Consider the following 14,632-nt stretch of genomic DNA (forward strand, 5'->3'; position numbering starts at 1 on the left):
GCATAGTGGCAAACCAGTGATTTTTTAGAATCAGTTCATTTTTAATTTCCTCATTTACCCAAGATTTTAACAGATTTCTTATGTATGATAATTCTGGTATCCAAGATACTTTACTGGTCTACTTATAGGACTCAAAAATGAACTTGATGAAGAGTCTAAAAAACTCTCTGCTTTGCCACTATGGGTTAGCGTAGGTGTTTTAAGCCTTTAAGAAGTTCATTTTTTGCCTCAAATAACAATGTTAGGTAGAAAAAGTGGTCTTAGTGGATCGAAATCATATATAAACCTTTGAAATTAGAATTCCATCCTGACCCTGACCATGGGGTATTTCCCAGAAATTCCAGAATTTTACTAAATTAGTAAATAGTAAATACCAGTTTCAAATAAAAAATAACAATGAATATCAATATCAATGTCTTTACAGTAACCTGACTATTTTAGACTTAGCCTAGGTCCTGACCTGAGGACCTTAGACGGTCAGACCTGGAGCCTGAGTAACAAAAGATAACATTTTAAGTCATTCCTAGGTATTTCCCAGAATTGTACTAAATAGTAAATACCAGTTTCAAATAAAAAATATCAATGAATCTTAAACACTAAAACAACTCGCCTTAGAAGGGTAAACTAATTTTTTGTTAAAATGATCGTTACCAACAATTTTCACTGTTTTTTTGGACAATTTTGCGTTTGTTTCTGGCGCCTATTCATACTAGGCTACAGTAACTCAATGCACTTCCACTTCCTCATGCAGGCTTGCAGCTTCAAAAACTGCGGAACGAAAACTGATGCTGGACGCTATTAAATTTAGATTATTTCAACAATATTTAACGGAATCATCTTCATACAAGGATTGAATTTTTTTAACATGTAGCACTTTACGGGTTACATTAAAAACTTAACCGTTTTAATTTTCTTCGAAAAAACTTAAACTAAGCTTCTTGAAAATTTATAAAACACAACAGGGGCTACATCTCAATAATGGGCTAATAAAAATCAAAATAGATACATCATCATTCGATGAAGGCTTCAGATCCTAAGCTGTTTAGAGCCAGGAGTCGACAAAAATATCAACATTTTCTCAAAGAGGTGAAGTAATTAGATAAGGCAGGTGAATTTGAACCGAAACGAAGAGGAGTAGGATGCTTACGCAAAACGTCGAGCACTCTCACGAGAAAGAAAGAGGAATTTAAAACCCAGTAGGACCTCTCGCAACCACCATAGATAGTGGGGTTAGAAGAACCCACCAAAGAAAAAAATTGGGAAGAAACCACAGAGCTAGGATCATAGGTGTTCTTTTTCAAACACTACGAATATGTGCCATAAAAGTTGAGCACTAGTGCAAGAGGTTCAGCCGGTCTCTCTGAATTCTATCAGTTTCATGAGAAAAGTTTTATAAACTAATGAGAAATACCAATGGAAAAGGCTTCAGCATCCTACAGCATCTCTATCCCGCATCTTATATTTTGCTGTTAAAGTGCTGGCAGTGACCGCTAATCCACCATTTAGACGCCTGCTATCGATCGACAATTATCGGTGAAATAGTAGCATGCGGCGATCTATAAGTAAGAACCCAAGATTTTATCTACGAATTACAAAGCTGTCAGCCTTACCTGTACTGCATGTAAGATCAAGGAAAATGACTAATCCATAGAGACCGAAGTGGCTTGTGACCACTAACAGAAACACCACCTACTGACAAATAGAAGAAGACAAAATTGACAAAGAAGAGCAAACCGAGGAGTGCTGCCAACATATAAACTTGACCGCAGAATTGACTGCCGCAGTCAAGGGCAGCTAGCTCTGTAGCTGGACGCTCAGGAACTCTGAATCCCGGAGGAGAATCACAACCTTCTATGCAACGCACCAGAATCCCGAGATGTTCACAATGAAAGTTACTGACCCTAATCGCAGCCTAGTGTGGAAAGGATTTCAGCAACAGAAACTTTCGAACTCCGACCCACGATTAGTTAGAGGACTAGCACACGTATTAGTTGATAGGTTTGCTCTAACAGCCAACAAGGGTTACAGGTGAATGGGATATAGATGGTACTTCCGTCATTTTTATTCAAAAAGTTTCCATACATATTCTTCACACAGATTAACAAGCAATGCGGACAAGTAAATGAAAATTCGTATTATCTGATGCTTTGCAAAACACTTTTTATACTGTCAAGTACCTGAGAAGTATGAAATGGTCACAAGACGAATGTGCGAGCGTAACAGGAATTTCAAATGACAGTACATGGTTACAACTAGTGCATTATTCCTACCCGCCGATCAATCTTGCTTCTCAGAGTAGAGAGGCCTCAGTTCAAGACATTTAGCATTACTTCTTCGTCAGTCAATTCAAAGGATCTAAAGGTATGAATAAACATTTGCAGCTGTACACTTTAGTAGCTCAATTATGTTAGTCACTTCCAAGCAAAAGGATTTAATAATTTATACTCGCCTGCAAATGTACTCTACTGCAGGTATCGACTCTAGAGCTGCTAGACAAGTTCGCACTGGGTTTGCATCTATAGCATAATATCACAGGGAACCTATGTACAAAAATACTCATTAGTTCTCCGTTTAATGAACAGCATATCAATGTAATCCAAATTAAAAACACGCAACTCTCCAATACTTACTTATTTAGAAATTTATTACAGCAAGGGCAGGTCCATTTATTGGCAATACTCGACATTATCGAGGACTAAAAAGTTCATTAGTCCAAGTCCGAAATTAATTTAATTTAATCATGATAATTATACGTAATCGATAAGAGGTTTAGGCTTGAGATAAATTAAATCCTTTCTGTGTACAATAAAGCGCGCCTAAGAATAGCAAAAAATATCAGAAACAAGATCTTCCTAAAAAACTGCAGTAATTTCCAATGGCGTTGCTGCTAATTGGGAGGATATATCGCAGATCAGAACCTTATTATTTAACGTGCAAACTACCGGGTGAAAGACTGATCGAATTTCGACATAAAACACAAAGTTTTTACAAGTAATGCCCAAACGAGATCAAAAAATTCACACAGAAAATCACCTAACATTTTCCATCAATTCTGCTGGCAGTAAATGAGTATATGAGCAGCTACATTAAACAGAGCCGAACTATGTTCACTCACAGCCATTTTCTCATCGTGTTCATACTTCATTTTGCCGAGCACAACTAAAACACGTAGCAATAAAACGGGTAATATTCCCAAGAATAGCCATGTGTGCTATATAATCACTCTACTCGATTTTCCTGCTCATTTGTTCATAATCAAGTTCACGACATCAGCAATACGTCAAATGAAACGAGGACAACAGATTCCCAGATGAAGAGACTAAACACAAAGCCAATTAGAGCAGAAATATAGGATAGGCGTCGAAAACTGAATTTTTACAAATAAAGCTTCAATAAAGCATGGAATGTGACCAAATTTTGATCATATGCGTTTTGGCAAACGCCAATGAATTGAGAATAATCATACTATGCCGTCACACAAACACATTTCCGGCAGATATATGAATGAACTGAACAATAATGTTTGCGACAGTAATTAAACTATAAAAACATGCACAGAAGTTACTCATAAATGAAGCAATAAATTAAAGCTCATTTACAAGGGAAAGTAAAGACATTCCGATACTAAAAAGATCAAGACGTACAAGGTGCGCCTGCTCATAGAGCTGCTGAAGGCTTTGCATTCGTCTTTGTAATCTTGGCGGTAAAACCAATGGAGTTCCATAAATTGAACGCTCAACGACAAGCACACACAGCAGTCAAGTTAAATGCATCCATCTTCAAGACAGAAACGGAATTCGGTGCGTATACAGAGAAATGTAGATGCGAGCAACGGAGATTAAATAGCGTATCTGAATGAATAGAAAGACATAATAATCCGTTTGCAACAAACGCCTGAGACTTTGAGTTTAAAATAGCCGGCAGTAGGGCACCAAAGGGCTGTTTCACAACAAAGGTTAGAGTTCATTAAAACAAAAACAAGGTCTCCTTTCACAGACAAGGAATATTTAATTTTCGAAGCTGGAAAGTTTTGGCGCACGCAAAGAGAACAAATATTTCAGCTATCAACTGAGAATGATCACATTTTTACTTCATTTTTTAAAATAGTTGATTAACGTCTTGAGTAGAAACAAAAAAAAAAAAAAAACAGTACCACAGCTAAAAAGTCTCTTCAATTTCAGGCTCAGGCATGTAGTTGGGGAGTGTTGTGGAGGAAGGTACAACGGCTACCGAAGAATCCGTGTAGGCAGTGTTCTGACTAGGCGCAGGAGTGGAGAGAGCAGGAGTGGAAGGAGCAGGAGTAGAGGGAACAGGAGCTGAAAGAGCAGGTTGGGATGTAGGATGAAGTGGTACCGATAAGTCTACATCCACCGTGTGGTTATTGAGAGTCGAGGTCGTGGTAGGGGATGGCATCGGCGTGGACGTTGATTGGATAACGGAGTTGAGAGAGGTCATGTCACCGTCGTCCGAATCCAAAGCAGCCTTGACTATATCGTCAAGCTCTTCGTCGATGGCGTTCCACTTGAGGTCTGTCATTAAATTCGCCTTTGACGTCTTACGTTCACGAGTCGCGGAAATGGTGTTGGAGGGAGCGGGCGCCGACGGCTCAGCGTTAGCAGACGCCTGTGGGGTCGGGTGAGACACAGGCGGCAGCTCGACGTCTTCCAGACCAGCTGGAGCTTTTAGCTTCTGAAACTCTTCTTTCAACGGCAACAGAAGTTTCTGAGGCGGATAAAAATAATAAGTTGGCATCAACCATAAATGAATAGAAAACTAATAGTTAACGATTAAGAACCTAAGTTAGAATTTTTGATCAAGTCAATGAGTTAGATCACTAGAAATTCTAAACTGTCTCATCAAGACTCGACTATAGATGGATAACAATCTATACTAGCTGGAGTATAGTGTGCCTTAGGTCATTTTCATTGGCTGCAGCCTAAAGATATCACGAATGGTTCCAATAGTAAACAATTTGACAAAGTATTTTGAATGAACCATGGCAATTATTATGTTCACCTCAATTAAGCTAAGCTCATTGGTGTTGAAAAGATCAATCAAGCAAGAAAAGTAATTATTGAACCTTATGTAGGAACCAAAACTAGAGTATAGTTAAATTTAATTTGTGATTGTGGCTCAAAGTGTAAGTGATCCTTCAAGACTAGCATCAAAGCACAGTAGAAATCATCCAACACATTCGTTACAATTCAATTCAAAATTTTTAACGGCAACCTCACCTTCAAAGAAGCCACGTTGTGCGCAGCCCTGCTCACTCGTCGTCCGCTTTCAGGCATCGTCTCGGTCTCTTGGATCCAGCGCTCGATCTGAGCGATTATCTCGTGCTGCTTCAAGTACAGATGACGCTCCACCACCTGCATATAGTTTTAATTAAGCAAACTTTCAGGAAGTCAGAATATTTAACTGCCAAGTTCATGAATAATATTGAACTGCTAAGTTCAAGAATAATATTGAACTGCTAAGTTCATGAATAATATTGAACTGCCAAGTTCAAGAATAATATTGAACTGCTAAATTCAAGAATAATATTGAACTGCCAAGTTCAAGAATAATATTGAACTGCCAAGTTCAAGAATAATATAGAAGTGCCAAGTTCAAGAATAATATTGAACTGCTAAGTTCAAGAATAATATTGAACTTCTAAGTTCAAGAATAATATAGAACTGCCAAGTTCAAGAAGGATATTGAAGTGCCAAGAACACAGTTCAAGAATAATATTGAACTGCCAAGAAGTCCAAGAATAATTGTTACTCAAATTTCAAATATTGAAGTCATCATGGTGAAGCGGCATCAAAAAGTTTCCTAGATGTAATTAGTAAGTGATTAGTACGGCTTTTTTATAATGATGAAATAATTTTACCTAATCAAGAGGCAGGATTCCAATTGCCCTAAATAAAATTCTTATTTCACCTAATAAAAACAAAGGCAATGCTACTAGTAAGGATACAAAGCGATAGGTTATTATTCAATTACCAAAATACCTCTTTAAAGCATGGGGAAGGATCTTTGAGCTGTTGCAGAATGGCCCATTTTACGGTGGCAGTGCGGATGTTGGCGTCATACTCGCGCGAATGCTGCGTGGCTGTGGCCGTGCCGCGCGATCGTTCGTACCCAGGCTCGTTGAAATAAGGTTCACTCACAAGGATCAGTGACTGGATCGATACCAGGACCTGTAATATACAACACGGTTAGCTCACCAGAATCAGTGACTGGTATAAGATCTGTCTCTTATACACATCTAGATGTGTATAAGAGACAGGNTCGATACCAGGACCTGTAATATACAATACGGTTAGCTCAACAGAATCAGTGACTGGATCGATACCAGGACCTGTAATATACAATACGGTTAGCTCAACAGAATCAGTGACTGGATCGATACCAGGACCTGTAATAAACAACACGGTTAGCTCACCAGAATCAGTGACTGGTATAAGATAGATAATAACTGGATCGGTACAAGACAATGTGATAAAAGCGCCGTAGCGCCCATAAAATCGACCAAAAAATAACGAAAATGTAAACCCATTTTCTCAGTATTAGATAGATGAAATTCAAAGACTAACAGTCTTTGAGTTGACAGTCTTTAGTCAAATGAATTGTGGCCAGAGCTAGGAAGAACGCTTATATATATTAATGCATGTGCTTTTTTATCTGACTGTGAGTTAGATAAAATGACTCAAGCAGCAACGAAGTTTATCCCAGTAAATTCAGACAATGGAAATTAAATTACAAAAGAACTAAAGCAATAATTATTTATAACGATTAATCCAATCAGAAGTTACGAACAAACCTGCAGAAGTGAAGATGTCTGGCTGTTCCATTTTTCTTCAGGTCGGCCATGCCAGGTGTTGAGGATACTGAGGCAAACTTTTCCATCTTGGTAGAGGTTTGGATTAAAGCGTACCTAGAAGATCGATAATGTTAGCAGGCTTTAAGAACCTTCCCTTCATTGTAAAATGTAAATCAACTTCATTTTATATCAGCAGCATGCAATTGATTATAAGAATAATTACCAAAATTATTCTTACCAAATGACAGAATTGCCAAAAAATTCTGTCATAACATGCATCAAGATAAATGCATGTTATGACAAAATTTTGGCAGCGCGATTAATAGCTACGATACGATAACAGGAATCACAAAATATAACGATGACGTCTGGCGTTGAAGTTAATAGTAAACCTTAATAAAATATAACATTCTTGCACGTTGATATTAAATGCCTCGTATCCTACGGAACAACTGAAATCTAGAAGCTATTTTAAATCTGCCGTCCGTTAAAAAGATTTGATCAAAAGGCCAGTCTAGTCAAGAAAAGTACAAGAATCGGCGACAGGCCTATCCAGGCCTATTCTTCAATGCCGAAGATACTATACTATACTATATTGATTCATCACCGAGGTCACTGAACTATTTAGTCAGGGTTGTGATCACCGCAGAAGAAGATACTTACTCTTCCTTCGCCCGTGGTTTGGAGCTTAATTTGAAGGGGCGAGGTGGGGTAATCTGACGGGAAGTAAACGTCGAACTCAAAAAGTCCATTAGCGTAGGGCGTGTCTTCTGGACCAATGATCAGGACCTGAGAAGATTAAATTGGATTAAAATTATTAATTAATTGGGATTAATTCAATCCTATTAATTTAATTGGATTAATTAAATCCAATTTAATGCCTGCTAGGCATTAAATTGGAATTTTGTTGCGTCAAACTCAAGATAACAAGTAGAAAACTAAACCATTATTCAATCTAAAATTTATCAACGATCGAGAACTTTGTCAAGTCTTGTCTAATTCAACTAATCGTACTATCAATGCTTAATATACGATCAATACACCATCAGTCAGCCGCGTTCAGCAATTAGTTTCCTTTCAATTGTTTTCCTAGAAAAATCATATACTGGTACCGGAAACAAACTTTGAAACCAAATTGCCAACGGCTGCCACAGAACTTGAAGTGAACCCATAAAAAATAAATTATAAAGAATTTAAAATTACTACTAATTTTGTTACATTTTTTTCAATTTTTAGTCATTGCTTGCTCACGCAACAGACACGACTTTGAATGAACGAACATCACCTTATTTGCAATGATTCAATAACCAGCTTTGCAATAACTCACAACATCTTTTTTACATATTTTTACACGAGCTTATTCTTGTTGGATCTTACCTTCATGATATCGAGTCTGTCTGTATCAGTCCTGATGAAGACCGAGGACGAGTAGGAGAGAGGCAGGGAGGTGGACAGCGTCACAGCCTCCTGTGCGAGGCGCTTGATCCTGAAGGGCGCCGCGAGGGCACTCAGGTTGCGTAGGGCGCCCTCGAAGAGGTGGCTCACTGTGAACCGAGTGTTCCCCGTCGTCTCGTCCTCTACCACCATCTCAAAAGAGTCTGCACGCGAATACGAAAATTGTTACGACATTTTATAACTGTCACTAATGTTCACAGCCAAAAAATGTACTTATCGACGTTATGGTGCAAAATTTGAGAGTTGAATAACATCCGATATTTCCAGTTTGTCATTGGGTTGTCACACGAGCGAAAAAGACCGTTTTCCTTTAATTTTGTTTCACCTGTTCGAACATTTAGAATAAATACAACTTTAGGGCCTAAAAATTCAGACTGTGGTTACCTAGATTGCTTTAGCCAGGTACAAACACAAAAGTATAACATTAAAGCGATAATCGAAAAGTATTCCGTAAACAAATAAACTTAAGTGACGAGGCAGAACCTCTTTAAATCCACAAACTATAGTTTTTCGGCGTGGGATATATAATTATTAAACAAAAACAAGATCATAAACGAAACATGTTTCAGACAAGGACTATGATGACTATGAAAGAATTAGTATACACATACACTGTATACAAATTCGTACCGAATTGTAGCGGCTTCAGCGCAGCTAAGTAAATCTCAACAATGGAGGCCTTCTTGCTCAAAGTTTCCTTGGTGTTTGGTTCTTCCTTCACGGTCATTTCTGAAGCGCTGGGGTCAGATGCCGATAGACTTACTAGTGCCAGCTGCAATCACGAGGAGTACAATATAAGACAAGTGATTGTGGCTCAAACAAGGGATAAAATTCCCATGTGGGTAATATATGGACTTTTTAGTGGTAATTAACAGATGAAAACTATCTTTAGTGTTTCGATTTAACAATATATTTGTAGGTTGGCTGTGACTTCAGTTAAGCGGTGACGTAAGTGACATGAGTGTTGTGGCTAGATGAATTGAGTCAAAAGATAAAAGGATGGATTTAAATAACTTACAGAAGCTACAGCTTCTGTCATCTAGTGAGCATGATTTTAAGCATTATCAAACTTGAGCTAGATACAAAGGTTGAAAATAAACATACAGCATCTCTACCTTGACAAGTAGTTCGGTTCTCTCGAGGTCAGGAACAAGCAGAGTTAGCCCTTCATCATCGGTGTTCTCAGGTGTAACACCGGTTCGATCGAGATCTTTTTGCAGCATCTCGTCTATTTCGTCCAGGAAAATAAGCGTCTTTACGAGGTGCTTAACTCCAGAATCATCACTGGATGATGCGGTGGCACTTGAATTTCCAGCTTTGGCATTCTTACTGCCATTAGCACCGGCGGGATTCTTGCCTGACTTCTCTGAGTTCTTGCCAGTCTTGCTGGGTTTCCAAGACAGTTTACTGATGTAAGTGTTGACAGTTTTAGACATTTTGGAGAGGAGAGCGAGGATGGAGGTAGAGGAGTCGCTGGATGGTTGCCCTGATGTGGTGCGATGCAGAAGGAGAGGAGCGAGGCTTGGTGTCACGGCGATGGCACGGATAAATGCAAGCAGGGCTCGGTAGAGAGGCACGTGGCGCGACAGATCCAACACTGCATTCAAAGAAAAATCTTCGTATAATCTCTTATTTTTATATCATCAAAGATTTACAAGTATTTTATTTTCTATTTTTTTAATCTTTCTTGAATTGAAATCGATTTGGCGGTAATTGCAAGAAAACTCAGCAATTCTCATCACGGCTCAGACCAATACAATCAACAGAGGTAGGACAATTAAATAAAGATAAATTTTTTTTATAATATTCGTCGTTATCTGCAGATACGCGACCAATGTAGCTCACAAACGAGAACCAAGGTGCAATTTAAATCTAAGATAGTTAAAGATACACATGCATTTTGTACACCAATAATTAAAAAGGCTTCATGTAAGTAAAGTACCACGTAGAGAGTTTAGAAGCGATTATTAATGCACGTAACGAAAGTATGGAAAACTCAGATAAACAGCTCAAAATATAACCGTGCTTTCAGAGTGATGGCAAAAAAGTGATTTAATGAGAAGTGCAGCTTTTTCGATACCATCACCACGAAAATTTCGGAGTACAACACACATAAATAACTGACCCGAATCGTTGCTGAGGTGGGACGAAATCTTATCCATGAACTGAATGTTGTCAACAAGCGTGCGCAGTTCGGTCATGAGAAGCTGGCCCTCCGCGGGCTCCTGAGCAGCGCTGGGCTTGACACTCTCACTGCCTGACCTGTCGTTGGAGGCAGCACCGTCCGTGATGCCATTTGCTTTGTCACCTGTGCATTGCGGAATAATCTTGATCAATATTTAACCAGACACTATAAAACAATTAAAAATTTAAAACAATTCAGTCATTAGAAGCTGGCCCTCAGCGGGTTCCTGAGCAGCACCGGCTGCTCAGGACGCTCTCACCGGCTGACCTGTCGTTGGTGGCAGCACCGTCCGTGATGCCATTCGCTTTGTCACCTGTGCATTGCGGAATAATATTGATTGACAGGGTGAACTCCCCTATCTTGGATCCTTTTAGTAGGAACTTAGATCCATGACATTTAATTAGACACTATAAAACAATTCAAACCCAATTTAAATACTCCAAACCACAAAAAAAAAATTACGAATTAAAATCGGATTGTAGAAATAGAATCAAAATAAAAGAATTAAAATTAGAACAATCATAATCAAATTATCTTTAATTAATATCAAATTAGTTAAATAAAATCGCATTACACGTGCCGGCAAGCTGAAAAATGCAAAGATAAAATTATCGGGGAAATATAATAGAATTACAAAAGTTATACGAGTTGATCAGATTTTAATTGGCGGTGTGCTGCGGTCAGTGCACGGTAGTTAAGCTCAGATCCGCTTCACATTAGTTCGTATGATCTATCAAAAAGCTGTGGCCATAATTACTCTTTGTCTATTAGGCTACAATGTCCTTTACCTTCTATGAATGTTAGGTAACTTATTTGCGGTGAAACCTAGCACATGAAAAGTATTATACACATATGTACTTTAATAAATCTTTGTCTTAATAAATCTTTAAATAAATCTTTAATAATACTTTTATATGTTGAATCATAACTAAATAATTACTATAAACAAACTCCAATGCCAGACACTGTACAAAATCAAACTGGTTAGTATCTTTTTCGAAGTTAATCTTCAAGAGGGACACTGCTTTCTGGTAAGTTGTTCACTCAACGAACAATATTTGCTTCCTTGTAAATGATTTACCCAAGCAGCGGTGCGCGTACCACTGAAAAAATATCTGAAACTAACAATTTTCCTGTATCAACTAACATAATCTTCATCCTAATTAGATAAAAATAAAATCAGAATCGCAAAGGCATTAATACCGATTCAATGTCATCAGTGATCAGGGCTCTACATAACTGCATCTACATAACTATATGTTACAGTAGAGTACTCTTGTAACAGATGGCAACTCGATTTTATAGTGAAAATGTAATACATCAGCACTATCATGATTCCTATATTGCATTGTTGTACAATACAATATTGTATCATAATCGTCCGGTCATAGCTCAACAGGGTTGATTTTATAGTGCAAACGTAATACAATGCACTATCATGCCTCTAGATTCCATTGTTGTACAATACAATATTGTATGATAATCCTCCGGTGCAGCTGACCAGGGTTGAGTTTAAAGTGCAAATGTTATACATCAGCACTATTATGCCTATTAAATTGCATTGTTATACAATACAATATTGTATGATAATCCTCCGGTCATAGTTCACCAGGGTTGATGTAATACAATAGCATCTTCACGACTCCTATAAATTGCATTGTTGTACAATACAATATTGTATCAAAATCCTTAAGTGATAGCTCACCAGGGTTTATTTTATAGTGCAAAAGTAATACATTCACACTATCATGCCTAACATATTGCATTGTTGTACAATACAATATTGTATGATAATCCTGGGGTCATAGCTCACCAGGGTTGATGAAGTTGTGCAAACGTAATAGAATGCACTATCATGCCTCTATATTGTATTGCTGTACAATACAATATTGTATGATAATCATTTTACCAATGCAATTTGATCATGGTTAAATAATTTCAGAACAAAACATTTACTGGTTACAACAAGAAAAATCCTGAGAGCAAACAAACCGATTTCATTTCTAACTTGGTCAATTCTGGAAACCTATAGTATATTGAAGTCTCAAGTATTTACTGTAGATAGAATCCACATTTTGCACTTGTATGCTGAAAAAATTGCATCATGCTGCAAATGTATTTTTAAATGCAACAGTTTTCACCCTCAAAGCAGGTTCTTGTCCACTGTGATTAAGAATACACCAGAGTTCCACTTGTGCCCTAAGCAAGCGAGCCCATACCCAACTTCACACCACTTTTACCCGACGCAAGTAAGCTCACACCAGAGTTCATATCACACACATCCTACGCAAGTACAGTCATACCAAAGTTCATACCACCTGTCTTGTACTACGTAAATAAGGAAATCTAAGATTACGTAAATATTATGAACTGGTTGTTGGAAGTGCATGTAAAATAATAATCCAAGAGTATGTCATTCTAGAGTTGATACCACTCATGACACTGACCCGTAGGCTCAATGTTTATGCAGTGGAAATCTTAAATTACATAAATATTATGAACTGGTCGTTGGAACTAGTACGTGTAAAATAAAAATCTAAGAGTATGTCATACCAGAGTTGACACCACTCATGACACTGACCCGTAGGCTCGATGTTGATGCAGTGGCGTAGCAAGAGGAGCCACCAGTCTGAGGTGCTAAAGTCTTGCTGTGTCCTAAGACTATCATGCCCCACGAAACTCAGGACGCTCTCACCGGCTGACCTGTCGTTGGTGGCAGCACCGTCCGTGATGCCATTCGCTTTGTCACCTGTGCATTGCGGAATAATATTGATCGACATTTAATTAGACACTATAAAACAAGTCAAACTCAATTTAAATAATCCAAACCATATTAAAAGAAACTAACGAATTAAAATCGGATTGTAGAAATAGAATTAAATTTAAAGAATTAAAATTAGAAGAATCATAATTAAATTATCTAAAATTAATATCAAATTACTAAGTTTAACAAAATTGCATTACACGTGCCGGCAAGCTGAAAAATGCAAAGATAAAATTATCGGGGAAATATAATAGAATTACAAAAGTTATACGAGTTGATCAGACTTTAATAGGCGGTGTGCTGCGGTCAGTGCACGGTAGTTAAGCTCAGATCCGCTTCACATTAGTTCGTATGATCTATCAAAAAGCTGTGGCCATAATTATTCTTTGTCTATTATGTTACAAAGTCCTTTCAAACACAGCACTTTCTAATAATGTTAGCTCACGTCTTTGCTGTGAATAACCACCTTGCACATAAAAATATTATACACATATATATTTTAATAAAAAATCACTTATATATAACTAATAACAAAATAATAACGATAAACAAACTCTAATGCCAGACACGGTACAAAATCATACAATATTTTTCAAAGTCAATCGTCAGAAGGACACGTTAAAGATATACCCAAGCAGCCGTGCGCGTACCAGAAAAAAATATCTGAAACTAACAATTTTCACACATCAACTACCATTAACCTTGACTCCAATTAGATAAAAAAAAATCAAAATCGCAAAGCCATTAATTCCGATTTAAAGTCATCAGTGATCAAGGCTCTACACAGCTGCATCAATACAGTAGAGTACTATTGTAACAGTTGGCAACTTGATTTTATAGTGCAAATGTAATACATTAACACTATCATGCCTCAATATTGTATTGTTGTACAATACAATAATGTATGATAATCCACCAGTGATAGCTCACCAGGGTTGATGAAGTTGTGCAGGAGCCGCAGCAGCCACACGGTGTGTTCCTCCTGCAGTCGTTGTCGTACGATCGCTTGCTCCACGTCCCATGTCTGCACGGTGCTGCCAGTTCCGAAGCCTGTGCCTGCAATGTAACCGTGATCACATTAACCTTTATAGAATAAGCGTCAGAACAGACTTCAGGTGAATAGAGGCAGGTCAATTTTATTCATTTTTAGCGCATTTCTCATTTGTGGAAAAAATGCACTATTGTGCTCGCCATGTCCGTCTGTCCGTCCGTTGTCCGTCCGTGACTTCACGTTTTCGTCGACGAGAAAATGCGCTCTGTCACTCACTGCAGTGACCAGTGAGTACCGAGTCGTATTTTTTAGTTTATTCATTATGACAGTTCATCAGTTATGGCAGATCAATTAAAATTTTCAAGAATGATTTGAAAAAGAAGAAAAATATAAGAGCAGAAGTTTACTGAGCACGAGGATTCTGCGTTT

At 37.9% G+C, this 14,632-nt stretch overlaps 2 protein-coding genes across 2 annotated transcripts in view; both read right to left on the reverse strand.

The window, feature by feature from the left end:
• Positions 1–767, reverse strand: part of LOC108676391 (ran-binding protein 3) — a 23,079-nt gene extending 22,312 nt beyond the window's left edge. The window contains exon 1 of the mRNA XM_018164462.2: positions 611–767. The gene's annotated coding sequence lies outside the window, so the exon portion shown is untranslated. The remainder of the gene's footprint in view (positions 1–610) is intronic.
• A 1,279-nt stretch (positions 768–2,046) lies between these two features.
• Positions 2,047–14,632, reverse strand: part of LOC108676384 — a 68,743-nt gene continuing 56,157 nt past the window's right edge. Inside the window, 10 exon segments of the mRNA XM_047885771.1 lie at positions 2,047–4,722; positions 5,235–5,369; positions 5,997–6,185; positions 6,809–6,922; positions 7,472–7,597; positions 8,186–8,406; positions 8,894–9,035; positions 9,379–9,860; positions 10,389–10,571; positions 14,143–14,268. Of these exon segments, the coding sequence (XP_047741727.1) occupies positions 4,159–4,722; positions 5,235–5,369; positions 5,997–6,185; positions 6,809–6,922; positions 7,472–7,597; positions 8,186–8,406; positions 8,894–9,035; positions 9,379–9,860; positions 10,389–10,571; positions 14,143–14,268 (2,282 nt within the window). The 3' untranslated portion in view covers positions 2,047–4,158.

The sequence above is a fragment of the Hyalella azteca genome, unplaced genomic scaffold (genome assembly GCF_000764305.2).
Source record: "Hyalella azteca isolate HAZT.00-mixed unplaced genomic scaffold, Hazt_2.0.2 contig3082, whole genome shotgun sequence".
Classification (NCBI taxonomy): domain Eukaryota; kingdom Metazoa; phylum Arthropoda; class Malacostraca; order Amphipoda; family Hyalellidae; genus Hyalella; species Hyalella azteca.